The sequence below is a fragment of the Sebastes umbrosus genome, chromosome 21, assembly GCF_015220745.1.
Source record: "Sebastes umbrosus isolate fSebUmb1 chromosome 21, fSebUmb1.pri, whole genome shotgun sequence".
Classification (NCBI taxonomy): Eukaryota; Metazoa; Chordata; class Actinopteri; order Perciformes; family Sebastidae; genus Sebastes; species Sebastes umbrosus.
In genome coordinates, this window is record NC_051289.1 from 20,173,082 (window position 1) to 20,199,349 (window position 26,268).

The following is a 26,268-nucleotide window of genomic DNA, read 5'->3' on the forward strand; positions in this document are numbered from 1 at the left end:
ACTATACGTCAAGACAAGTTTTGCAGTTTAGATTTTTGATGACTGTGAAAGTCTTGTAGTGTGAACATAGCTATCCACATACTAACCTGCCCAACAGAGTCACCCTTTACTGTGACCATAACAGCTATTGGAGATGCCGAGGATTGAACCCGGGGCCTCATACATGCAAAGCATGCACTCTACCACTGAGCTACATCCCCTGTGGTTATTAGAAATACTTGACAATTATACCTATACACCTGAATAAAAGAAGAAATCTGTATAAAACACTTTAGGTTAATCTGGTACGTTGCTTTAAAACCTTTGAAATATAGTGTTTGCACCACTATAGCAGCAATCACAGTGGAAAAGTAGGACATTTACTGCCTTAAGGCCCTGACACACCAAGCCGATACCCAGTCGTCGCAAAGTTTGGAACGTGTATAGTCAAGAGGAAAAACAGAGAGGACTCTTCCCATTTTTCATCTTGATCTCATCTGATCATTCCAATACACGAATATTTTCAAAACGACATGGCCATCTGGAATGAAGCTATGTGGTCGGCAAACACTGCTTTATTTTATGTCTGTATCAAAATAACGGCCTGTATATCCGCCGTCCTCAGTCTTCCGGTTTCCCTTTTTGAATGACAAATACAGACTACCGTGACCTGCTGGTAGGGAGAGTTATTTCGTCTCAGGCAGGCACAGAACGTATATGCTAACTGTCCGTCGGCTTTAGTCTTTGCGGTGTGTTCAATTGCAACTTGTCGGCCAAAACAAAGGTGACGTGAGGCGACGCATCAGTCGGCCTTCGTCGCGGCTAGGTGTTTGATGTCGGTTTGGGGTGTCCCCAGCTTTATTGCTTACTTTCTGACAACCAGACCAAGCAACAGTATACTGTCTTTAGAAGAACAAAACATCTGCGATGGCCGGGAATCGAACCCGGGTCAACTGCTTGGAAGGCAGCTATGCTCACCACTATACCACCATCGCTGCACAAGACATTTTTCACAGCAAATTTTCAAATTTTTCTGGGTATTGAGACGGAAACAAGCCCTGCATTTCAATGGCTCGCTTCAGGTACATGAAAGATGATACACTGTGTTTGTATAAGCCATGTGATCGAGGTAAGCGTACACGCCGATTGAATTCAGTGGGACAAGGGTGTATGTTTTTTTAAATAGTTTGCAGAATCTGCCTACTCTGTGCACCGCAGGCGTACGCCGGCATGCTAATGGTGCGGACCCAGTATTCGGCCCCAACCGACACTGACTTGAGGACATTTATTAGACTTTGCACACTGCTCCCCGGTTACACAAAAGGCTTTATGCAACTTTTTCACATGAGCAGTCGTACTCCCCAAAACCTGTTAAGAGATGATGTGTAAAATCGGTGGAGTTTCCCCTTTACGTTAAAATGACAAGTTCCTGTCACCTCTACTTACTTATTTTCAATATTGTATCAAACACAGTATCAAAAATTGGGTTTGATTGACTGACAGTCTTAAGGATTCTCAGAGACAACACACAAAATCAAGTGTCTACTCAATTAACAATTACTGTCAAAGAAACACTTTGTTTGCTGTGATAATGATGTTTTTTTCTAAGTTGCACCTGAAATGTCTCCGCAAGGAAGCCTACGCAAGGGAGACCCCAATGGATTTCTAGTCCATCGCCTTAACCACTCGGCCACGACAACCTGTAAAAAGGCTGAGATACCAATTTAAAAAAAAATGTTCTGAACTTTCCCAATTGCTGAGAAGAACAGGGTATATACAGTATATGTAACGTACTTGCTCAGTTAAATCTCCACTTTGTTTTCTTGCCTTTGTGATAGTTGCTGCATTATTTTCTTTGTGCTATCAGTGCTTGATCTTTTCAGTTCTCCTTATAGCTGGTTCGCACTGCACAAATGTAGCCCCGATTTTCCGCTCTCCGACAGATTTTGGAGCTCCCCAACAAAAGCCCCAGATCAGAGGCAAATCGACATTGTCTCGCCACTCGCACATCGGCGTTCAAGTGTCATGTGTGAACTGCTGAAAAACGCGAGCCGAGAAGCTCGCCGATGCCTCGCAGCCACATTCCGGATATCTAGCATGCTAAATATCTAGACCTGTCGGGACCTGACTCCAGCCACGAGCTACAGCCAATGAGAGCGCAAGACACGGGTTGCGTGGAAACCTGGGCTCACAGTAGGAACTTACTTTATGTCAAGACATATCAGATGACTTGAAAGTTTTGTATTGTGAACATAGCTATCCACATACTAACCTGCCCAAAAGTCACCCTTTTACTGTGACCATAATAACTGTTGGAGATGCCGGGGATTTACTGCTTACTTTCTGAAAACAAAACCAAGCAACAGTATACTGTCATCAGAAGAAGAAAACATCTGCGATGGCCGGGAATCGAACCCGGGTCAACTGCTTGGAAGGCAGCTATGCTCACCACTATACCACCATCGCTGCACAAGACGTTTTTTACAGCAAATTATCCAATTTTTCTGGGTATTGAGACGGAAACAAGCCCTGCATTTCAAAAATGCATGGGGCTGCATTGGTGGGGATGGCTCGCTTCAGGTATCTGTGAGATGATACCTTATTGTCCAAGAAGTTGAGTTTACAACTCTGGAAACTAGTGACAATATTTCTATCCTTCGTCACAAAGGTAAACAGTAGCCTCTCGCCTCCAGCATAGATGAGGAGTGGGCTACAGAGGCCTGGTAAGCACACTTCATTCCAACTCCACACCCCCAGAGTGTTTTCATTCTCAAACTTTCAGTAGGTGAGCTCCTTTTCCTACAGCCGGGGCACAATCCGACGAGAAGTGATGATGAGCGGCAAGGGAGTAGTATACCTCTGGAGGTTAAATTATTTGCCAGCGGGAGAAGGCGTCACTTTAAACAACGATGGGTCTGTCAGAGCGATCAAGGTTTATTGTGTCATTACATAACAAAAAGAGGAGGCAAATCCTCACAGCTGAGAAGCTATGAATGACTTCAGCAATTAATCACTAGAAAAACACTTGTTGATAAATCCAGCATGAGTGACACAACATGACCAGGGCTCTAGACTAAGTTTTCCACTGGTAGCACTGGTGCTACCAACTTTCTCAGTTGGTCGCACAAGCACATGATTTGGTCGCACCCTTTTTTTTGGGTTACAGCATGGTATTAATCAATGACCTTGCATGCTAATAAATAGTTGTCTTAATTTACATACCCTAGTGAAACATTGACAACGCCTCAAAACTTGATATTTGCAAAATATTTTAACTAACAAGTTTAGAGTTGCCTGCACCGGCCGGACCACATTGTCTACAATAAAAACACAGCACAGTGTTCCCCTCGTACCATAACCACGGGTACTGTGTTAGCCATTGTGGCTGAAAGTGGTACTTCTTTTTCTTCACCTGTCTGTCAGCCAGTCTATCCGTGCCTGTTGCACATTCATCATCGGTGGTGTCTGATTCGGCACCTCTGTTAGACTCTCCCTCACCACCAGCTTCCTCCTTTCTCTCCTCATTTGTTTTTTTTAAATAATCAACGATAGACCGCTTCATTTTGGTGAACAGCAAAACTTTGGCGCTCTGCAGTGTGTGATGCGCGTGAGCAGGGTCTGAAATTAACTTTTTCCATTAACTGTAGTTTGTTATTGCCATCTGTAGTGGTTATTTGCGTAAAAACATAATTATTAATTGTGATTATTTAAATATAATATGTATAATCATAATTCCCTTTCTATTATCTATTTCATATTGCTGCGAAAAAAATTGCATTTGGTCGAAAAACAAGATTTTGCATAGGGCCCCCAAAAAGTTAGGACCGGCCCTGCTAGCTAAATTCATTCATTGCAGCCTTGTTACCCAAAGGGGACAAAGAGAGGAGTAAATAAGTAAATAAGTGGTTAACATCAGTAACATCATTTGAGCTGTGGCAGAGTTTTGACTCCTCGTTAACGTAAAGTTATCGTCAGCTCACTCACTGTGATTGCAAAGGTCGGCTGCCGGCTCGTTAGTGAGCGTTAACTGGTTACGTTACCGTTAACATCCAACAGTCTAACGTTAGCCAACTGTAACGTTACTGGTAACTACTAGAAAGTTTAACTCACTGACTTGAGAATAATTCCCCGTTGACGCTGCAGCTCCTGAGATCAGAGGCCGGCGGTACATGTTGTATGTGTCTGTGTGTGTGTGTGTGTGTGTGTACGTGCGGGACGGATCGGCCGAATACAGTGTGTATGCGTGTGTGTTTATGATGTCACGGAGGTTTAATAATAACGGCGCGCTACACAAAACGTGCAGTCATTTTCATCATCGAGGGTTTCCATAGAACAGAGGAGAGTGCAGGAGAGGAGAGAGAGGCTGCGCCAGTGAGGATCAAAAAGCACTGCTTTCATCTGCAATATCCAACGCTCTTACCGTGTTACCAAAATAGTAATGATCATGCACTCGCAAAATGCGACTAGGTAAAAATTTTACTCCCACACTCCCAAAAAAAGATTCCATATGCGATCATTTTGGTCACAGTCTAGTGCCCTGATGACGTGTAATCATTGTCTGGGGACGTATATCAAGCTCTATCCTTCCAAGATAGAGTGATTTTACTTGTACCAAAAACACTGCCAGAAAATAAAACATTTGCGATGGCCGGGAATCGAACCCGGGTCAACTGCTTGGAAGGCAGCTATGCTCACCACTATACCACCATCGCCGCAGGGTAAGTTTTCCACAGCATCGTCTCCACTTCTTGTCAGAAACGGAAGAGGGAGGGAAAAGAAGAGGAGAAGGAATGGAGGAGAGGAAGGGGGAGGTACATTCCCAAAACCTCCACTTTGTTTTATTGCCCTTGAGATTCAGAATCTGGCTTTTATCAAGTATCGGTAGTGTCTCTTAGTATAGAACTTTGCAAATGTCCTTTGACTCCCACTTCTCAAAAGTGGGTATTGCTTCCAGGACACTGTTGCATTAAAGCAGTATCAACAACGCTTATCACGAGATAAAAAAAGACAGAAATTAAACTATTCAGGAAAACAAAAAAGGAAATTAATGTGGCAGCTACATCAGAAAACTACTGTCCATTCAGAGCACAGTATGTAAATTGCATGCTCACACAAGACACACAAAGAGCTACAGATTCATGGGGCCACACTGCCTCCTACATGTGTAAACGCAGCATTACAAATTCTTTCAGCTGTCTACCAGGCCACACACAGGCCACGTACGCACAGCTTCATTGCTGTTGACATAGAGCTTTATAAAGATTGATAGGGCCTCATACATGCAAAGCAACTGCTCTACCACTGAGTCACATCATCTGTGAAAACAGAGACACAGAGCACAAGCATGACAAGAGAAGAGAATGAACAAAAAGGGATGTAGAGTGACTCACACCCCATTCAGACCAACACGTGGATGCAGGTCAAACCCACATCACATCTGAATGGTTCAGCGTGCATCAGCCTCCCGACCAGGATTTGACACAGTTTGGAGGTTGCCTGGCTCTGGCGAACTGATGTTGCAAACAGTTTAGTTTTTCTGATGTGGAAATTTATAGGGTTTTTCCATAAACATCTGCTGGCTTGGCTTCATTCGGTTTGACTCAGCACATCAGCCCAGCACAGCAGGGATTTGCGTCTCCATTACAACAGAACAACCCGCTTTAAGGTGTGTGTAGTGGTCAAAGTGGCTGTAAAACGGTGGATGAACACATTTCATTTCCTATACTCCCCCGTTAACAAAGAATTGTTAGAAGCTACTGGTCTCCTGCACAGACATGAGTTGAGTCTCGCAACATAGGCTTGTTTGAGGGGGAGAAGGAGGGTTGTCACAGGTTGGCCGCGGCCGGCGAGATGTCTCTGCAAGCTTGAAGGCAGGTCGGGCGCACTTTGGCCCAACTCCAGAAAAAAGGTCAATCTTGGATGTGGTGCAGTGGGCACGGCACAACTCTCACTAAAACTGGTAATGGAATTGCAAATCAGCACAGCATGGTTTGACCGGGCGCGGCCAAAAGTGTCAACGGAAAAAACCCTATTACATTCCTCAGAACTCAACATTTTCTGTTCGTAGAGAACTGTGAAAATTCCTTTGGTTCCCACTGTTCAAAACATTCTGACGTTGTCGGCAGGATTCGAACCTGCGCGGGGAGACCCCAATGGATTTCTAGTCCATCGCCTTAACCACTCGGCCACGACAACCACCTTGCCAAGTACAGGTTGTTTGGCTGCTAAATTAATAGATATACCACCTGTCCTTCATTATAGTTCAACCTTTACTTTTACGAAATTAGCAAATATCTTACAGATAAGAATTACAACAGATAGCCCATCACCACCAAATAAAAACCACAATTGTCTTTGCTTTACTAAGTAAGAAATATTCAACCGCTTTTCATGTCCTTTCTTATTGCTCCTTATCTATCCCCCACCCTCCCACTCGGGTACAAGCTCTTACGTACAAAGTGCGAGTATTTTCAGTCTTGAGTGTAAAATGCTTTTAACTTTCAAGTTCTTTCAGCTGACCAGGCCACATGTGCTGTAATCACACCTTCACTGTTGGCAATATTAAGCCTATTGAAGATGTTGGGAATTGAACCCAGGGCCTCCTACATGCAAAGCATGCCTTCTACCACTAGGGCTGTCACGATACCAGAAATGTAGTAGTCAATACCAATTTTTGTTCCAGTGGTTCGAACCGCAACCTCAACCTACAGGTCCTCTTCTCTAACTACCCACCGCACAAGTTGCCCACCCAAAAATAGTAGGCTAGAACCGGCCCTGAGTAGATCCCAATTATAACCATTTTTTTTTTTAGCTAAAGGACAAATTGTAAAGTGAAAGTAAAAACATTACAACAATCTCCTTAACTGTCCTCCATTCATGTGGAGTCAATTTAAGTAAGTATTTTTGATATTGATTTATCTGATGTAAACTTGAACTTGGGATATGACTTTAACTCAATTTAATTTTGTTACTTCCAACATAGGATGTTTATTCAGAAAATGCACCCGTTAGTCTTAGTTCCATAACTTGCCCACAGGATGACAGTGGTTCACATTCTTCTAAAAGTAACCTCGAGGTAACCCACTACTAAGATCTAGAAGTCACATGCACGTGAAAAGGGACAGAGTGTGATGTGTGGGGAAGTGTACCTTGCAAGGCTGTGGAATGATGCCGTTCCATGCATCAGTGTGATTGTCCGTCTCCTCTCAAACAAATTCAGAGCCATTCTCCTCCAGAAGTCTCCAACTCGTTGCCTTTAGTGTACTTCACACATACTAAAAAGGCAAACGGGAAAAAAGGTTAATTGTCAACCAATTCAGTGACAATGGTACATTTTGAATGCAGACTTGAAAGCATTTTATGATAACCACCTATCTACAGCAACGTTACACTGATGCATTTGAATAGTGTATGAGACTGGAGATAAACTTTTGGTATTATTGCTTAAAGGGAAAACAAAGGTGGTGTTATTTATCAATACAATGTTCACGTCCTTTTTGTAAAATAATAAGTGAATTGTTTTTTCTACATATATAATTAATGAAACATTATTTAAAAGTTTTCTGATTCAGCTCTTCTGATTTATAGAATATGATTTTACAAAACAAACATTTCCAGAAGAATTAAAAGTTCAGACTTAAAGGGACTATTTGTAACTTTGTACGCGCATAAATGTAGCAGGTCGTCACACATGCGCGTTCGCATATGCGCGCTTGCGTGTGGCTGGAGCCTCGTCTCCGCTGCATGCTCTCCTTCACTCAATGCGCGCGCGTCCTCGCTGTCTCGCTCCACCTCTAGACGTGAACGCGCGCTCACTACACACTGCAGAAGAGTTTAGCTCTGAGAATATCTAGTGAATGCACAGGGGATGTTTGTGCAGAAATAAATTCTGCAGTTCCTCCAGACCAACAGAGCTTTCCTGTGTCTTGTGAAGTGACGGAGCTCTTCAGAGACCCTCTCGTTACCGACCGGGTGCCGGTGTCTCCTCTGCTCTCTCCGGCTGCGGGCGGAGAGAGCAAGAGCAGACATGCTGCAGAGCCCCGCTGCATCAGCCTGCACTTAGGCAGGAAAAGCCAACACTAGGACCAGATCTAAATCATGTTCATGGAGAGACCTTCGTCTGGTCAGCTAACATTACTGCCAAGCAGCTGAAATATAGAGTGATATTGTGCTTTTAGCTGACGTGTGTCGCCTCACTGTTTTGAGCGATGCTCGTTCAGGTATATTTAGAGCGAGCAAGCGCAAGCCCGGCGCTGACTTTCATTGGTGTCGCTGTTAAGAAGCATTTCTGAAAGTTACAAATAGTCCCTTTAAGGCTGCGATGAATAATAAAATAATTATTTAACTAGAATTCATAATGGTCCAAAATGATGCAAAATGCATAGTTTTAAGTCAAAAACCTTCAAATATTCTTGGGGGTCGACCCCCCAAACCCAATATCTCCTAGTATCTTTTATTCACTGTTGAAACTCAGAATGTGTCTCTGTATTTATGGAGGAGCATCCTGACTGGGACTCTGCTCCTAAAACCTGAATGAAGAGCTCACACACCTCAGCTCTGCATGATTACCTCCCCGTCTGTCTGGCTGGCTGCTGTTGATTCCAGCCTATAGACATCCTATAATATATTATAGAGTGATGCTGTAGGCTACAAATAACACAGGAAGACACTTCAACCATTAACACAACAAACACACCACCTTATTATTGGAGTATTATAGGCCTACTATAGAAGATGCAAAGCCCAAGTATAATAATATAGCAACAGAACCACAACTGATTATAACTGACACAGTTTAACATGCTTAAAGAACTAATGAATGAATAAGAATAAGTCTGGTTAGCTTGTTAGCTTGCTAACTCCTATTCAGCAGTGTTTCTTAGCTACTTACAAGCTCTGGTTTAACTCACTAACTGGTATTCCTGCTTATAGGGAGTTTATTACCTTTATATAATGCTGGATAACAAACCAAACCTTGTTTTTTGTTGAAGCTTCCTCCAAAACTGTGATCCAGAGGCCCGCCGGTGTTTTATTGAAGTATAAAGGAAATTACAGGAGATAACAGGCTGGAATAAACACGTGTCAGACTTGAGCAAGCTAGTTTAAGTTACAATAAGTTAGCTCGTCAGCTTGATAATTCATTCTTTGCAGTGTTTACTTAGTTACTTACAAGCTAGTCACTTAAGCTAGTCACTTTAGCTAGTCACTTTAGCTAGTCACTAGTGACTTTAGCTAGTCACTTTAGCTAGTCACTTTAGCTAGTCACTAGTGATTTTAGCTAGTCACTTTAGCTAGTCACTTTAGCTAGTCACTAGTGACTTTAGCTAGTCACTTTAGCTAGTCACTTTAGCTAGTGACTTTAGCTAGTCACTAGTGACTTTAGCTAGTCACTTTAGCTAGACACTAGTGACTTTAGCTAGTGACTTTAGCTAGTCACTAGTGACTTTAGCTAGTCACTAGTGATTTTAGCTAGTCACTTTAGCTAGTCACTTTAGCTAGTCACTAGTGACTTTAGCTAGTGACTTTAGCTAGTCACTAGTGATTTTAGCTAGTCACTTTAGCTAGTCACTTTAGCTAGACACTAGTGACTTTAGCTAGTGACTTTAGCTAGTCACTAGTGACTTTAGCTAGTCACTAGTGACTTTAGCTAGTCACTTTAGCTAGTGACTTTAGCTAGTCACTAGTGACTTTAGCTAGTCACTAGTGACTTTAGCTAGTCACTAGTGATTTTAGCTAGTCACTTTAGCTAGTCACTTTAGCTAGACACTAGTGACTTTAGCTAGTGACTTTAGCTAGTCACTAGTGACTTTAGCTAGTCACTAGTGATTTTAGCTAGTCACTTTAGCTAGTCACTTTAGCTAGTCACTAGTGACTTTAGCTAGTCACTAGTGACTTTAGCTAGTCACTTTAGCTAGTCACTTTAGCTAGTCACTTTAGCTAGTGACTTTAGCTAGTCACTAGTGACTTTAGCTAGTCACTTTAGCTAGACACTAGTGACTTTAGCTAGTGACTTTAGCTAGTCACTAGTGACTTTAGCTAGTCACTAGTGACTTTAGCTAGTGACTTTAGCTAGTCACTAGTCACTTTAGCTAGTCACTAGTGACTTTAGCTAGTCACTTTAGCTAGTCACTTTAGCTAGTCACTAGTGACTTTAGCTAGTGACTTTAGCTAGTCACTAGTGACTTTAGCTAGTCACTTTAGCTAGTCACTTTAGCTAGTCACTAGTGACTTTAGCTAGTCACTTTAGCTAGTCACTAGTGACTTTAGCTAGTGACTTTAGCTAGTCACTTTAGCTAGTCACTTTAGCTAGTCACTAGTGACTTTAGCTAGTGACTTTAGCTAGTCACTTTAGCTAGTCACTAGTGACTTTAGCTAGTGACTTTAGCTAGTCACTTTAGCTAGTCACTTTAGCTAGTCACTAGTGACTTTAGCTAGTCACTTTAGCTAGTCACTAATGACTTTAGCTAGTGACTTTAGCTAGTCACTAGTCACTTTAGCTAGTCACTAGTGACTTTAGCTAGTCACTTTAGCTAGTCACTAGTCACTTTAGCTAGTCACTTTAGCTAGTCACTAGTGACTTTAGCTAGTCACTTTAGCTAGTCACTAGTGACTTTAGCTAGTCACTTTAGCTAGTCACTAGTCACTTTAGCTAGTCACTTTAGCTAGTCACTAGTGACTTTAGCTAGTCACTAGTCACTTTAGCTAGTCACTTTAGCTAGTCACTAGTGACTTTAGCTAGTCACTTTAGCTAGTCACTTTAGCTAGTCACTAGTCACTTTAGCTAGTCACTAGTGACTTTAGCTAGTCACTTTAGCTAGTCACTTTAGCTAGTCACTAGTGACTTTAGCTAGTCACTTTAGCTAGTCACTAGTCACTTTAGCTAGTCACTAGTCACTTTAGCTAGTCACTTTAGCTAGTGACTTTAGCTAGTCACTAGTCACTTTAGCTAGTCACTAGTCACTTTAGCTAGTCACTAGTCACTTTAGCTAGTCACTTTAGCTAGTGACTTTAGCTAGTCACTAGTCACTTTAGCTAGTCACTAGTTACTTTAGCTAGTCACTAGTCACTTTAGCTAGTCACTAGTCACTTTAGCTAGTCACTAGTCACTTTAGCTAGTCACTTTAGCTAGTCACTAGTCACTTTAGCTAGTCACTAGTCACTTTAGCTAGTCACTAGTCACTTTAGCTAGTCACTTTAGCTAGTCACTAGTCACTTTAGCTAGTCACTAGTCACTTTAGCTAGTCACTTTAGCTAGTGACTTTAGCTAGTCACTAGTCACTTTAGCTAGTCACTAGTCACTTTAGCTAGTCACTTTAGCTAGTGACTTTAGCTAGTCACTAGTCACTTTAGCTAGTCACTAGTCACTTTAGCTAGTCACTTTAGCTAGTGACTTTAGCTAGTCACTAGTCACTTTAGCTAGTCACTAGTCACTTTAGCTAGTGACTTTAGCTAGTGACTTTAGCTAGTGACTTTAGCTAGTGACTTTAGCTAGTCACTAGTCACTTTAGCTAGTCACTAGTCACTTTAGCTAGTGACTTTAGCTAGTGACTTTAGCTAGTCACTAGTCACTTTAGCTAGTGACTTTAGCTAGTGACTTTAGCTAGTCACTAGTCACTTTAGCTAGTCACTAGTCACTTTAGCTAGTGACTTTAGCTAGTGACTTTAGCTAGTCACTAGTCACTTTAGCTAGTGACTTTAGCTAGTGACTTTAGCTAGTGACTTTAGCTAGTCACTAGTCACTTTAGCTAGTGACTTTAGCTAGTGACTTTAGCTAGTCACTAGTCACTTTAGCTAGTCACTAGTCACTTTAGCTAGTGACTTTAGCTAGTGACTTTAGCTAGTCACTAGTCACTTTAGCTAGTGACTTTAGCTAGTGACTTTAGCTAGTGACTTTAGCTAGTCACTAGTCACTTTAGCTAGTGACTTTAGCTAGTGACTTTAGCTAGTGACTTTAGCTAGTCACTAGTCACTTTAGCTAGTCACTAGTCACTTTAGCTAGTCACTAGTCACTTTAGCTAGTCACTAGTCACTTTAGCTAGTCACTAGTGACTTTAGCTAGTGACTTTAGCTAGTCACTAGTCACTTTAGCTAGTCACTAGTGACTTTAGCTAGTGACTTTAGCTAGTCACTAGTCACTTTAGCTAGTGACTTTAGCTAGTCACTAGTCACTTTAGCTAGTCACTAGTCACTTTAGCTAGTCACTAGTGACTTTAGCTAGTTAAAAAGTGAATATAGAGCAGAAGAGACTGTTATAAATGAGCATAGTGCAGGGTAACTCCAGTAGCTTAGTCTATGAATTGCTTGTAGTAAGTTTATCAACTTGATATAATGTTGGATAACATGAAGCCAAACCTTGTTTTCTCTTGAAGCTTCCTCCCAAACTGTGATTCAGAGGCCCGCCGGTGTTTTATAGTAAAGGAAGCTACAGAGCTAAAGCTAACGTTACAGGAGATAACGGGCTGAAATAAACACGTGTGAAACTTTAGCTAGCTAGCTAAGGTTACTATAAATTAGCTCGCCACCTCTTCATTTTGTAGTGTTTACTTACATACATTACTTACATCAGTGAGCGGCCTTTCACCTGCACTGACAGATGTTTGGGCTGTTGACTTCCGTATTGATTCATTATTCATCTATTTGAGTTTCGCGATCATTATTTGTTTTAATAAACCAGACCACATCCTGTCCGTGTGCCTCTGTGGCAGGGGGCTCTTTTTCTCTTTTTTCTAATGCTTTCTTTATTGAACACATGCTCATTACACACAGTGCCCTTTCATAGACTAATTACTGGAGTTACCCTGCACTATATTAATTTTTAACAGTCTCTTCTGCACTATATTCACTTTTTGAATAGTCCTGTATCACAGCACTATATTCAGTTTTAACAATTTTCTTCACCTCCTTGTATTTTTATATCTGGTATATATTTTTTTGTACTTTGTACTTTGCACTACTATTCTTTTTTACTGCCTTTTTACTAACATGTTTTGCACTATGGAACTGTGATGCTGGAAACTTGAATTTCCCTCGGGATTAATAAAGTTACTATCTATCTATCTTTCTATCTATTTATTAACAGAGGTACAAACATACATAGACAATTAAAAAAAAGAAGATAAACAACAATTATTACATATACATTTCATAATGCCAGAGTTTATGCTATATACATCATGTTATATTCATTTAATAATTTAAAGGTCTTAATGGCTTGTTTTGTTTTTAACATTGGGTAAGATGGTGCTATATTGTTTGAATTAATTAATGTTGCAGGAAAAGTTGTCTTGGCTCCTGACCATTTTTTCTTATGAATATGACATTTTCCCCAAAAATAATTGTATGATATACAGCATGCTATTTTCAATCTTATCTTGACTAAAATATAGCATTACATGAAACACATTTATTTCCACATTCAACTTTTGTAGAAAGTCAGCTACATCAATCCAGAGCATTATTCTTCGAGCAAGTCGTGTGACGTTAACATGTCTTCATTGACCTCTGACACGGTTCCTTTTTATCAGCTACATTTTGTGTAGGCTATTTATTAGGTAATGCAGGTTAGAAATAACTATGAATTCATTTTAAAGTCCCCCAAGTTTATTCACATTGTGTATCGCCTTCAAGCATTGGTTGAGTTGTGTGTGCCTCTCATATTCATTTTTTAATTAAAGATGGAGTTTTCAACTAACTTTAAGCCTAAAGCCTACCTCGTGACCATGAACAGGATAGTTGAGAAAATAAACGGGTGTGTCTTTCAAGTTCCCTTTTAAATAATAGTCTCTTTTAGTGTTGTTTGCATGTGTATTAATAAATATGTAATAATTAGCCTGTTTTACAGCAGACATTTTTTAGTGGATTTATTTATATATTTAGTTAGGCTATTTATTTTTTGATGAATAAGTCATTCTGTCCTCATGCAATCAGGGACAGAGAGGGAGGAAGAAAGACAACAGAATAAAGCACAAGTGTCCTCCATGTGTATTATTCTATTATTATTCTATGAATTTCCGTCTGCTGAGACACCTTAAAGTGCGATTTGAATGCTTGTTAGTTGAGATGTTTCTTCCATACGGAACCCCCCTAGACCCTTAGGAGAACATTTTATTAACTCGTTCCCTCAGTCTGACAGTCAAGTCTGTCTTGACTCTCAGGAATGATTGGAGGAAGTGCACTATGAGGTAACTTGACTTACTAACTTGAGGGAACAAATTAATACAATTTTCTCCTAGGGTCTAGGGGGGCTCAGTAGGACCCAAATGCAGACAAAGTGGGCAGACAGGAGAGGTGATAAATCCGTGATTTATTGCCAAAGTGAAGGTGTATATTGGCTCACAGGCAGGAATCATGAGGTCAAAACTTTAATATCCAAAGTCCAAAAAATCAGGTAGAGGTTTAAAACAGGCAGGTGACAGGTTTCATAAAACAAAACTAGAAAGGCAAGAAGCACGTTAATGCTGATGAACTGGCAGGAGATGAGTGGAGATGAGCCTGTACCTGTTAGAGCGACAAGATGGAGACATTACAACAGGGAACATTACTAACCAAATATTAAACCAGCAAACATGAAACATCAGTATCAGTGAGAACAAAAAGACAGCCTTATTGCTTACCTCATTATGATCAGGTGTAATTTCTCCCTCCAGAGAGGGTTAGGAATATACTCCTGTGAAACCCTCACTCACAGAGGAGGAGATCTTTGGTGAAATCAGGACTCTTGAACAGGGTAGTGTGCTGCTGGCGCACATCCTCACTCTGATGGCCTACAACACAGCATCCTTTACTTCCCCACGTTCCTCCAGCCTCCTATCCCAGCTCACACCCTGGTGACCTGTCCAGGCTGTGAGCTGGGATCGGCTCCAAAGTGGATGGAGAAAAAAAATGGAAATCTGGGTCCTCTGTTCTCAAAGATGATGTATTTTTATTTTACATATCCCACATAACATATGTCAATACTGATAATGCAGACAATATTTTATTCTCATTGTGTTTTCAGCCCAACTCACTCTTTAGCAATTTATCAAACATAATGTGTTTATCTGTTAATGATATTTAATCATTTACTATGTAAGTGATTCTGATTGAAAATTATCTTTTTTTATTTTTAAAAATAATAAAAAAAAGTACTTAAAACAAACTGATGGCCATTTCTGTGTATCTTTTGATATCTGATTTCCTGTCAGTTGTCAGAACTATTTGAATTATTAGAAGCGGTGGTTTAAATGTTCAGATCTTGAGATTTCTTGTGCATCAAACTGAATGAGAAGATGTTATTTATATTAATAAGAGCCCTTCGATGATTTAGGCTTGAAGTAATCTGTGTCTGACAAACAACACATGAAGTTTCATGCAGACTTTTACTGTTTAAACCCACTTCATCACTCAGACTTTATCTACTGCAGTGATGGAAATAGAGATTATTATTAATGTGACACTGAAACCTTTAAAATTACTTTTCTGCTCTACCTTACCACTATGATGTAACTTTAGATGTGACACTGAGTTGTATCTTTGACCTTTTATACTTGTAGTATGTGATTCATCCTGATTATTATTGGATGGACTGAACAGATCAGAACAAATACACTGTGGTTAAAATGTTCAGTATGTAATCAGTTTCCTCCAGATGTCATGAGTATCAACACAAACACACTGTAAATTCATATGAAGACAAGTTTATTAAAGACAGACAGCAGCGTTAACACAAATATAAAGGACGTTCATCATGTGAGTACACAGATTGAACATATCAGAAGGATTCATTCATTGTTGATTGAAGGAACTCCTGACATGTTAAAGCTGACACATGGAGCTGTGACACTTGAAGACTTTGTGGAGACCAGAGGTCTGTACTACGAAGCAGGATTTGGCGTTAGCGAGGTAACTTCAGGGTTAACTCTGGGTTTTCCATCCTACGAAGGTGGTTCACTTCTTACCGGGGTAGATCACCATCTGTGTGTGATGACAGACGGGATGATGTTCAGGACAACAGACTGTCTGTTATGCTGCTGCAGATGAGAACACATCTGGAAATAGATAAAGACAGACAGAACAGTTCATCACATCAGCAACATGGTGAACACAGTAAATATGTATTAGTATACTCATGCTGGTAACATTAAATAAACACATGTTTATCTTTTTAAAAAGAAGGGTAAGAGGGAAGATAAGGAGGGCAGATAAGAGGGAATAACAGTTCATCACATCAGCAGCGGCTTTAAATAAAAGTATAAAATCATAAAGTAAATGTAGACTCATCTGTTTAAAGGTGAGGGTTCACAGTGCATCCTGTCTCCTTTCTTCTTCTCTTGTCTCGTGTCCTCATGTCATTTCCTCTCCTCTCTCTCTAAAAGACAAATAACAGATAAAAGGGGAAATAACAGTTAATAACTACAATATAATATCTATATAATATATAATATATAATAATATTATAGATAAGATAAATATTATTTTATTGTATGATATTATAGTATAAAATATACTATATATTATATACTATAATATCATACAATAAATTAATATTTATCTTTTTAAATGAGAGATTTAAAGAATAAAATCAGAATAAAATATCTGATGAAAACACTGAGTAAATGTCTACTTATGTTTTTGAAGAAGAGGGTTCACAAAACATCCTGTCTCGTCTCTGGTCTGGACTGGTCAGGTCTGGTCTCGTTTCTTCCTCGTTTCCTCTCCTCTCTCTAGAAGACAAAAGACAAACAAAAGGAGACAATAATTAATAAACTACAGAAGAATTATTTATCTAAAATAAGAATTCTGATAATAACTTAAAAAATGTATATTTCTCTTTTTATATGAGCTGGTTGACGGTGCATCCCGTCTCCCTTTCCTCTTGTCTCGTCTCAGCTCCTCTTGTCTCTCTCTAAAAGACAAATGGCAGACAAGGGGAATAAACGTTAATAACTACAGCAGTGGCTTCTAACAGAAGTATAATATTGCACAATAAATGAATATTTATCTTTTTAAATGAGAGATTTAAAGAATGAAATATCTGATGAAAACACTGAGTAAATGTCTACTTATCTTTTTGAAGGAGAGGGTTCACAAAACATCCCGTCTTGTCTCTGGTCTGGTCTGGACTGGTCTGGTCTGGTCTCGTTTCTTCCTCGTTTCCTCTCCTCTCTCTAAAAGACAAAAGACAAACAAAAGGAGACAATAATTAATAAACTACAGCAGAATTATTGAACTATATAAGAATTCTGATAATAACTTAATAAATGTATATTTCTCTTTTTATATGAGCTGGTTGACGGTGCATCCCGTCTCCCTTTCCTCTTGTCTCGTCTCAGCTCCTCTTGTCTCTCTCTAAAAGACAAATGGCAGACAAGGGGAATAAACGTTAATAACTACAGCAGTGGCTTCTAACAGAAGTATAATATTGCACAATAAATGAATATTTATCTTTTTAAATGAGAGATTTAAAGAATGAAATATCTGATGAAAACACTGAGTAAATGTCTACTTATCTTTTTGAAGGAGAGGGTTCACAAAACATCCCGTCTTGTCTCTGGTCTGGTCTGGACTGGTCTGGTCTGGTCTCGTTTCTTCCTCGTTTCCTCTCCTCTCTCTAAAAGACAAAAGACAAACAAAAGGAGACAATAATTAATAAACTACAGCAGAATTATTGAACTATATAAGAATTCTGATAATAACTTAATAAATGTATATTTCTCTTTTTATATGAGCTGGTTGACGGTGCATCCCGTCTCCTTTTCCTCTTGTCTCGTCGCAGCTCCTCGTCTCTCTCTAAAAGACAAATGGCAGATAAGGGGAATAACAGTTTATAACTTCAGCAATGAGGCACACAGAAGAACTGTTGATCAAAATAGGAATTTTCATTAACAGAACAACAAATAAATGTGTACCAGTATTTATCTTTTCAAATGAGTTCGCAGTGCACGCCGTCTCTTATGTCACGCTAGTGGAGAGACCCCGGTGCAAGACGCTACCAGGGGCCTCACCGGCCTTGCCAGACGCACAGGCCGACCCTGAGGAGTAACAAATAAATGTCTCTTATGTCACGCTGGTGGACAGACCCAGGTGCAAGACGCTACCAGGGGTGTTGCTGTCCCTGCCAGACGCTCAGGACACAAACATGGTCAGTCACATGCAGGGTCTTTCAAGTCATCCCATCACACTCTGAGGCGTTTCTCTGGCAGAGACGGACGGCCACTGCTCCCTTCCTCAGCGACCTTTCTCTTCTGCCTCGGAATCGGACTCGGACTCGGACTCTGCGTCTCTGTGTTGAATTTGCAGAGGGTTGACATGAGGACTTGTCCGTCTGCTCTGTAGTCGCTCACCCTCCAGCGGTTTCTCAGCTGAGTGCCGTCGGAGCGATAAACAAGGGAGACAGAATCTCTGTAAGGACTACTTACCAGTCTGTTCACTCTCCTGGTGACGTTTCACAGCAGAGTTGGTCTTCATTTAAAAGTCAAAACGTCTTGGCTCCCAGGTTTCTATCCTTCACAACCAGCCTCGTGTTCATCACTCTGTCCACAGCTGGTTGGTCCAGTTAGCTGGGCGAGACGTGCAGGTGGAGTCAAAGCCATCCCTGATTTATATCAAGCTGTCTCTGTCCTCTCCCTCTCCTTCTGTCAGTCAGTCTGTCCTCTCCTGTTCGTCCTGTCTGTCATTGGTGGATAGGCTGTGATTCTCTTTCCTCACTGAGCCTGACGCTTGATCTCAACTGATGATGAGTCAGCAACAATAAATAAAGTTGGAGGTGTTTCAGGAGGTGAGTTCCCCATGGCTCCCTTTAAATTCACCATGTCAGACACACAGGCCGGCTCCAAGAAATAAAGAAAGGTGCAAGACGCACCGGTGCAAGACGCACCGGTGCAAGTCGCACCAGTGCATGACGCACCGAAAACGCTGACCTGTGTGCTACATCCATGATGAACAAACTATTTACATATGTACAATATTTACCCCTCAGACTGTATGTCTACAGGGGCCCCAGTGCAAGACGCTACCAGGGGCCTCACCGGCCCTGCCAGACGCACAGGCCGACCCTGAGGAGTAAAAGATAAATGTCTCTTATGGAGAGACCCCGGTGCAAGACGCTACCAGGGGCCTCGCCGGCCCTGCAAGACGCACAGGCCGACCCTGAGGAGTAAAAGATAAATGTCTCTTATGGAGAGACCCCGGTGCAAGACGCTACCAGGGGCCTCGCCGGCCCTGCCAGACGCAAAGGCCGACCCTGAGGAGTAAAAGATAAATGTCTCTTATGGAGAGACCCCGGTGCAAGACGCTACCAGGGGCCTCGCCGGCCCTGCAAGACGCACAGGCCGACCCTGAGGAGTCAAAAATAAATGTCTCTTATGTCACGCTGGTGGAGAGACCCCGGTGCAAGACGCTACCAGGGGCCTCACCGGCCCTGCAAGACGCACAGGCCGACCCTGAGGAGTCAAAAATAAATATCTCTTATGTCACGCTGGTGGAGAGACCCCGGTGCAAGACGCTACCAGGGGTGTTGCTGTCCCTGCCAGACGCTCAGGACACAAACATGGTCAGTCACATGCAGGGTCTTTCAAGTCATCCCATCACACTCTGAGGCGTTTCTCTGGCAGAGACGGACGGCCACTGCTCCCTTCCTCAACGACCTTTCTCTTCTGCCTCGGAATCGGACTCGGACTCGGACTCTGCGTCTCTGTGTTGAATTTGCAGATGGTTGACATGAGGACTTGTCCGTCTGCTCCGTAGTCGCTCACCCTCCAGCGGTTACTCAGCTGAGTGCCGTCGGAGCGGTAAACAAGGGAGGGTGTTAGCCTTTGCACCGGCCCTGCCAGACGCACAGGCCGACCCTGAGGAGTAACAAATAAATGTCTCTTATGTCACGCCGGTGGACAGACCCCGGTGCAAGACGCTACCAGGGGTGTTGCTGTCCCTGCCAGACACTCAGGACACAAACATGGTCAGTCACATGCAGGGTCTTTCAAGTCATCCCATCACACTCTGAGGCGTTTCTCTGGCAGAGACGGACGGCCACTGCTCCCTTCCTCAGCGACCTTTCTCTTCTGCCTCGGAATCGGACTCGGACTCGGACTCGGACTCGGACTCTGCGTCTCTGTGTTGAATTTGCAGAGGGTTGACATGAGGACTTGTCCGTCTGCTCCGTAATCGCTCACCCTCCAGCGGTTACTCAGCTGAGTGCCGTCGGAGCGGTAAACAAGGGAGGGTGTTAGCCTTTGCGCCGGCCCTGCCAGACGCACAGGCCGACCCTGAGGAGTAACAAATAAATGTCTCTTATGTCACGCTGGTGGACAGACCCCGATGCAAGACGCTACCAGGGGTGTTGCTGTCCCTGCCAGACGCTCAGGACACAAACATGGTCAGTCACATGCAGGGTCTTTCAAGTCATCCCATCACACTCTGAGGCGTTTCTCTGGCAGAGACGGAAGGCCGCTGCTCCCTTCCTCAGCGACCTTTCTCTTCTGCCTCGGAATCGGACTCGGACTCTGCGTCTCTGTGTTGAATTTGCAGAGGGTTGACATGAGGACTTGTCCGTCTGCTCCGTAGTCGCTCACCCTCCAGCGGTTACTCAGCTGAGTGCCGTCGGAGCAGTAAACAAGGGAGGGTGTTAGCCTTTGCGCCGGCCCTGCCAGACGCAAAGGCTAACACTGAGGAATAAAAGATAAATGTCTCTTATGGAGAGACCCCGGTGCAAGACGCGACCAGAGGCCTCACCGGCCCTGCAAGACGCACAGGCCGACCCTGAGGAGTCAAAAATAAATATCTCTTATGTCACGCTGGTGGACAGACCCCGGTGCAAGACGCTACCAGGGGTGTTGCTGTCCCTGCCAGATGCTCAGGACACAAGCATAGTCAGTCACATGCAGGGTCTTTCAAGCCATTCCATCACACTCTGAGGCGTTTCTCTGGCAGAGACGGACGGCCGCTGCTCCCTTCCTCAGCGACCTTTCTCTTCTGCCTCGGAATCGGAATCGGACTCGGACTCGGACTCGGACTCGGACTCTGCGTCTCTGTGTTGAATTTGCAGAGGGTTGACATGAGGACTTGTCCTTCTGCTCCGTAGTCGCTCACCCTCCAGCGGTTACTCAGCTGAGTGCCGTCGGAGCGGTAAACAAGGGAGGGTGTTAGCCTTTGCGCCGGCCCTGCCAGACGCACAGGCCGACCCTGAGGAGTAACAAATAAATGTCTCTTATGTCACGCTGGTGGACAGACCCCGGTGCAAGACGCTACCAGGGGTGTTGCTGTCACTGCCAGACGCTCAGGACACAAACATGGTCAGTCACATGCAGGGTCTTTCAAGTCATCCCATCACACTCTGAGGCGTTTCTCTGGCAGAGACGGACGGCCACTGCTCCCTTCCTCAGCGACCTTTCTCTTCTGCCTCGGAATCGGACTCGGACTCGGACTCGGACTCTGACTCTGACTCTGCGTCTCTGTGTTGAATTTGCAGAGGGTTGACATGAGGACTTGTCCGTCTGCTCCGTAGTCGCTCACCCTCCAGCGGTTTCTCAGCTGAGTGCCATCGGAGCGGTAAACAAGGGAGACGACTCTGGTCACAGTCCTGCCATCAACCTCGACGCATCGGACGTGGTTCCTGTGGTCCCCCATCAGGATTCCCAGATCTGCTCTCTCAGGAATGCCTGGAGTCAGAATAGTTGGAAGAGTATGCCTGGCATGGGGAGCGAGCACAATCAGACCTGGCGGTGCTTCCTCTGGAGGAGACGGTCTGGTGTTCTCTCTATGCCTCTGCTTCTGCTTCCGCCTCGCGAAGGGTGTGGCCACGCGACGTATGCGTAACTTTCCCCTGTGCGGGACTAGAGGAAAGTCATTGAAGCCTGTAATGAGGTTGTGGTACATGCACACGAGGGACTCCCCCATGGACTCCACGCTGGCCCTGCTCAGAGGACGGTTCCTCAAGTTGGTGACTACCAGATGAAGGACTTGTCCGGGCCGAATCAGAGAAGCTGAATGGAGAGTCAAGGAAAGGAAAACATTAGTCACATTATAGTCAGGATGACATGATTGGACTAATTAAAGCCCAGATTAACAAGTCAGAACAGCTTTAAACACAGTTCACATCATTTCACACAGAAGAACATAAAAACATCTTATTGTGGAAAACCTTATTAAAGATTATTGATGTGGTTCAAGCCCAGCATGAATAATGTCTAGACAACACGACATCAAACAGAACACAATCCAAATTCAGTTTTGTAAACATTAAAAAATGTTTCTTCTGTTAGATTTTGACACCTACACATACAAGTGACATAAGAATGAACTACTATTAAAATATCCTTCAGATTGACTGTCTGCCTCTCTGACAATAACATGTAAAATATGCTGTCAATTCTATACTTTGATTTACATTCATGATCAAATCAAAAGATGAAAATGTAACTTTCCCTGTGAAGCTGAACTTGTTTAACATATCATAACAGAAAAGCTAAATTTAAAAACACATGTTATCTGGTGTTGTGTGCAGAGAGTAATTAACATCTAAGCTCCATGTTTCAAGCAGGCTAACTGTCAAACTGTGATGAATTAATACAAACCATAATATTTATATTATATATATATATATATATATTTCTGACACATGGGGACAATACAGCAGTAATAACGGAACTGAGGGACTTCAAGGTCATTATTATATATACATATTACATTAACATTAAAAACTAATGTCCTTAAACTATCATATTAACGAAGCTATAGTCTGTTTAGGTCACGGTTGCATCACATCCGTTTCCCATAATAACTCTACTATACGTGACTAGTGTTTATTTATCAATAATTAGGAATGTGGTGCGCATATTAAAACATATTTAATCCTCGAGGACACTTCAAAGTTAACTAACTAGCTAACTTTTCTTAAAAACCTACCGGCTAGCTTCAACAACGAAAACGTGCTCACTAACTCCTTCATCCAGATATAAACAACAACAACAGGCCCAGGTCGACCACTCTGACGTCACACGTCTGTCTCTGACGCCGTTATAATAGCTGACGTCGTTTCCGTGGCAACAAGCTCAACTTTATTTTAGCATTTATTAAAAAATGGCCCAGTCGCCATCTTTGTCCTAAACTTTCAATGTTAAACTCGAACAAAAGATAAAAAACACTTTGTTTGTTTCATATCTGAGATATGAACGCCTCAAAAACAATCACTCAATCACATTATTCATACTGTTTTCCACCTTTAGTCTACATTATATGGAGATAACAAGTTAGTTGATTTGTTTTTTGCTGTTTTGGGGAAATATTTTCAACCAAACACAATTAAATAACTCTAATTATAAATATTAAATAATATATATATATGATAACAATATATATATAATATTATATATTTATATATTTATTATTATTGTATATAATAATAAATATATAATATATAAATATATATAAAATAATATTAATATAATATATATATAATATATAATATATAATATTTATATATAATAAATCTAATTATAAATATTAAATAATATATATATATATGATAACAATATATATATAATATTATATATATATATATATTTATTATTATTATATATAATAATAAATATATAATATATAAATATATATAAAATAATATTAATATTATATATATATATATACATATATATATATAATATTTATATATAATAAATCTAATTATAAATATCATATACGTGTATCAGTTAATTTATTATCTTCTATCATGCTCTATTTAATAATGATATCTAGCTATTTACCATATCTGTCATCCAGCAGACGCCTGATGCTTGCAGACAGCAGGTAGATCTCACGCGGGAAGAACAACATTGTTTTCTCTCTCTCTCTCTCACTTCTAGATGTCAAAGGTTCAGTACAGATGTTTTCTTGCTTTCAAAGTTTTCACTTTTCAACAAATCGACACTTTTGTTCCACAGTTGATGAGTTTTCACTTCACTTCACTGTCAGAGCTCAGGTGCAGAATGAGATTAGAACTGAGGCCTCCGCTTTTATAGGAGACCCTAAATGCGTCATTACGCATCACCTTGACTACCAGTGACACGTTGCTGGCGTGGGCTCTAATTAGGAAACTAATATGGGATTTAATTAAGATAAGATAAGATAAGATAAGATATTCGTTTATTAGTCTCGCAGTGGAGAAATTTTCAGTGTACAGCAGCAAAGGGGATAGTGCAAAAAACAAGATGCATCAGCTAACACAAAAAAGAGCTAAACAAAGTGTAACAAAATATGGACCATTTAAATAGAATGAAGGTATTATTATTATTATTATTATTATTATTATTATTATTATTATTAGCAATAAGATGCTATTTTATATGAGATTGATTTAATTTTTTATTTTGTATTAAAGCCTGATTATATTTAAACGGAAACTATTATAGTCCATCAACAAAAACAACCTGCAACTATTTTAGTAATTAAATTAAAACAATAACGAAATAATAATTAATCATTTTATTATTATTATTATTATTATTATTATTATTATTATTATTATTTATTTATCTTTAGTAGTAGTAGTAGTAGTAGTATTGATATTATGATAGGCCTATTATTATTTAAGGTTAAGTATCCCATCTGTTCATGTTCACAGTAGTGCAGAGGGGCGTTGGGAAAAAGGGTAGGCCTGTTTCTGCTGGTGATGTGCGCAAGTTATTTAAAAAAAGACTGAGACGTGTTTTTATTATTACTGTGTGTTTAACACATTTTTAATTGGTAGCAGAGGAAAAGAGGTTTGGAGATTTGCTTCATGTAAAAGCACAGTTCAATTAATTATAGATGCCAGAGGACTTCCATTAATGAAGGTTCCCCCGCTGTATGAGCCTGCGTCAAATTCTATGTGCATCAAACCAGGGGACTATATTCCTGCTGATGATGCTACAGGTGAATATTTAGATGAAAAAACCCCACCTGCAGACAACTTAGATTTTTATGGAGCCGCTCCGTATATGTTGATATAATTGTACATAAAAACGTCTACAGGCTGATCAAAGAGGAAGAAACATCTAAAGCTATTTTTTTTCATTTCCTAAGTGTAGCCTCAACCAACAAGCTATTATAATCGCACTTTTAGGTTTCTCAGCAGACGGAAATACATATAATAATAATATAATAATAGACATAATAATACACATGGATGATACTTGTGTCTCGTATTTATTCTGTTGACTTTCTTCCTCTCTCTCTGTCCCTGACTGCATGGAGGACAGAATGACTTATTCATCAAAAAATAAATAGCCTAACTATAAATACATGAATAAATCCTGAAAGAAGTACATACATTAATAACTTTATATTTGAATAAAAGAATAAATAAATGAAATTAAAAAAAAATATTAATAAAGTAATAATATAAAATTATTTATTTATTAATATAGAAATAAATAATATAATTCATAAATTCAGGAAACAGGACTAAATAAATAAATATCCTCAATGCATTGCTACATTTCTACAAATTTACATATTTCTGTGTTTCAACATTTCTTAATTAACCTAACTGTAAGGTATGATTAGGTACAGAATTGAATTATAGCATTGCATATATGAGGCCCCAGGTCCAATCCTGACATCTCCTCTTTATGGTGAAGGTATAAGATCAGTAAGTCAGTAAGTTTCATGTGGCCTTGTAGTTAGTGGGTGAATTCAACAGGATGTTGTCTGAAGACTCAACTGTGTTAATTCACAACAACAGTGTCCTCCTTGCCATGATTGGTCAGCAGCCAGCAAACCAGGAGGCAGAAGTTAAAGATCCTACAGCTAGTTAGCATCATCAGCTGGTTGACCAGTCAGCTCAGCTTTATCCATCAGCACTAAAGCGTGAAGAGCAATACTGAAGATCTGGATGGAGGTGATGTGGAGCAGGTGTAAAATAGGCGTTGGTGTAATGGATACCAAACTTGTGACCTTAGTGATGCTGAGTGAATGAACCCTTAGATGATGGTTCTATGAATGTCATTTACAATCTCCACAGGTTGTCCGGTAAGAACATGAATATGATGACGATGTATCAATTAGTCCAGGTCACACACACACTCTCTTTGAGATACCACTCATTTATTGATTGAAGATGGTTTTTAAATCCTTTTGTGAATAGTGTGGATAGTGAGGATAGTGGTTATTTCTCATGGACGCACAGGAAAAGACCATATCAATAATAAATAGAAAAGAGTCCAGAAAGGTGCAACACTGATACTGAGCTGAGTTGGAGGAAAATGAGGCTTGCGATCTGCGCAGAAGGTGATTGGAATAACAGCACTCTCTGATCATGTGAAGACCATGCGCCAAGCCACA

At 41.0% G+C, this 26,268-nt stretch overlaps 1 protein-coding gene, 2 long non-coding RNA genes and 5 other non-coding genes across 11 annotated transcripts in view; all 8 read right to left on the reverse strand.

Moving 5' to 3' along the window:
- Window positions 1–12,623, reverse strand: part of LOC119480634 — a 34,728-nt gene extending 22,105 nt beyond the window's left edge. The window contains exons 1-2 of one of the 2 annotated variants that reach the window (XR_005204973.1): window positions 12,331–12,623; window positions 7,128–7,253 (exon numbers count right to left, since the gene is read on the reverse strand). This is a non-coding gene — a long non-coding RNA (uncharacterized LOC119480634). Of the gene's footprint in view, window positions 1–7,127; window positions 7,254–8,952; window positions 9,109–12,330 lie in introns of those variants that run through there. The other variant, XR_005204972.1, reaches the window with a different exon arrangement.
- trnaa-ugc lies at window positions 129–200 on the reverse strand. Its single transcript has one exon. It is a non-coding gene; the product is annotated as a tRNA-Ala (tRNA).
- trnag-ucc lies at window positions 903–974 on the reverse strand. Its single transcript has one exon. It is a non-coding gene; the product is annotated as a tRNA-Gly (tRNA).
- trnag-ucc lies at window positions 2,374–2,445 on the reverse strand. Its single transcript has one exon. It is a non-coding gene; the product is annotated as a tRNA-Gly (tRNA).
- Window positions 4,620–4,691, reverse strand: trnag-ucc. Its single transcript has one exon. It is a non-coding gene; the product is annotated as a tRNA-Gly (tRNA).
- Window positions 6,093–6,174, reverse strand: trnas-aga. Its single transcript has one exon. It is a non-coding gene; the product is annotated as a tRNA-Ser (tRNA).
- Window positions 12,624–16,964: 4,341 nt separating the features above from the next.
- Window positions 16,965–19,771, reverse strand: LOC119480633. The gene is made up of 2 exons (XR_005204971.1): window positions 18,375–19,771; window positions 16,965–17,745 (listed from the first exon to the last, which is right to left on the reverse strand). It is a non-coding gene; the product is annotated as an uncharacterized LOC119480633 (long non-coding RNA).
- Window positions 19,772–20,818: 1,047 nt separating this feature from the next.
- On the reverse strand, window positions 20,819–24,165 carry LOC119480632. 3 transcript variants are annotated; one of them, XM_037757112.1, is made up of 3 exons: window positions 23,712–24,165; window positions 21,511–21,935; window positions 20,819–21,087 (listed from the first exon to the last, which is right to left on the reverse strand). In XM_037757112.1, exons 1-3 carry the CDS (start codon window positions 23,779–23,781, stop codon window positions 20,857–20,859), a joined length of 726 nt encoding a protein of 241 aa, XP_037613040.1. In that variant the 5' UTR covers window positions 23,782–24,165; the 3' UTR covers window positions 20,819–20,856. The 3 variants fall into 3 exon arrangements, with proteins under 3 accessions (XP_037613040.1, XP_037613039.1, XP_037613041.1); XM_037757111.1 differs by lacking the exon at window positions 20,819–21,087 and having other exon boundaries at window positions 21,159–21,935; window positions 23,712–24,158; XM_037757113.1 differs by lacking the exons at window positions 20,819–21,087; window positions 23,712–24,165 and adding an exon at window positions 22,858–23,262 and having other exon boundaries at window positions 21,159–21,935.
- Between the last annotated feature and the right edge of the window lie 2,103 nt (window positions 24,166–26,268).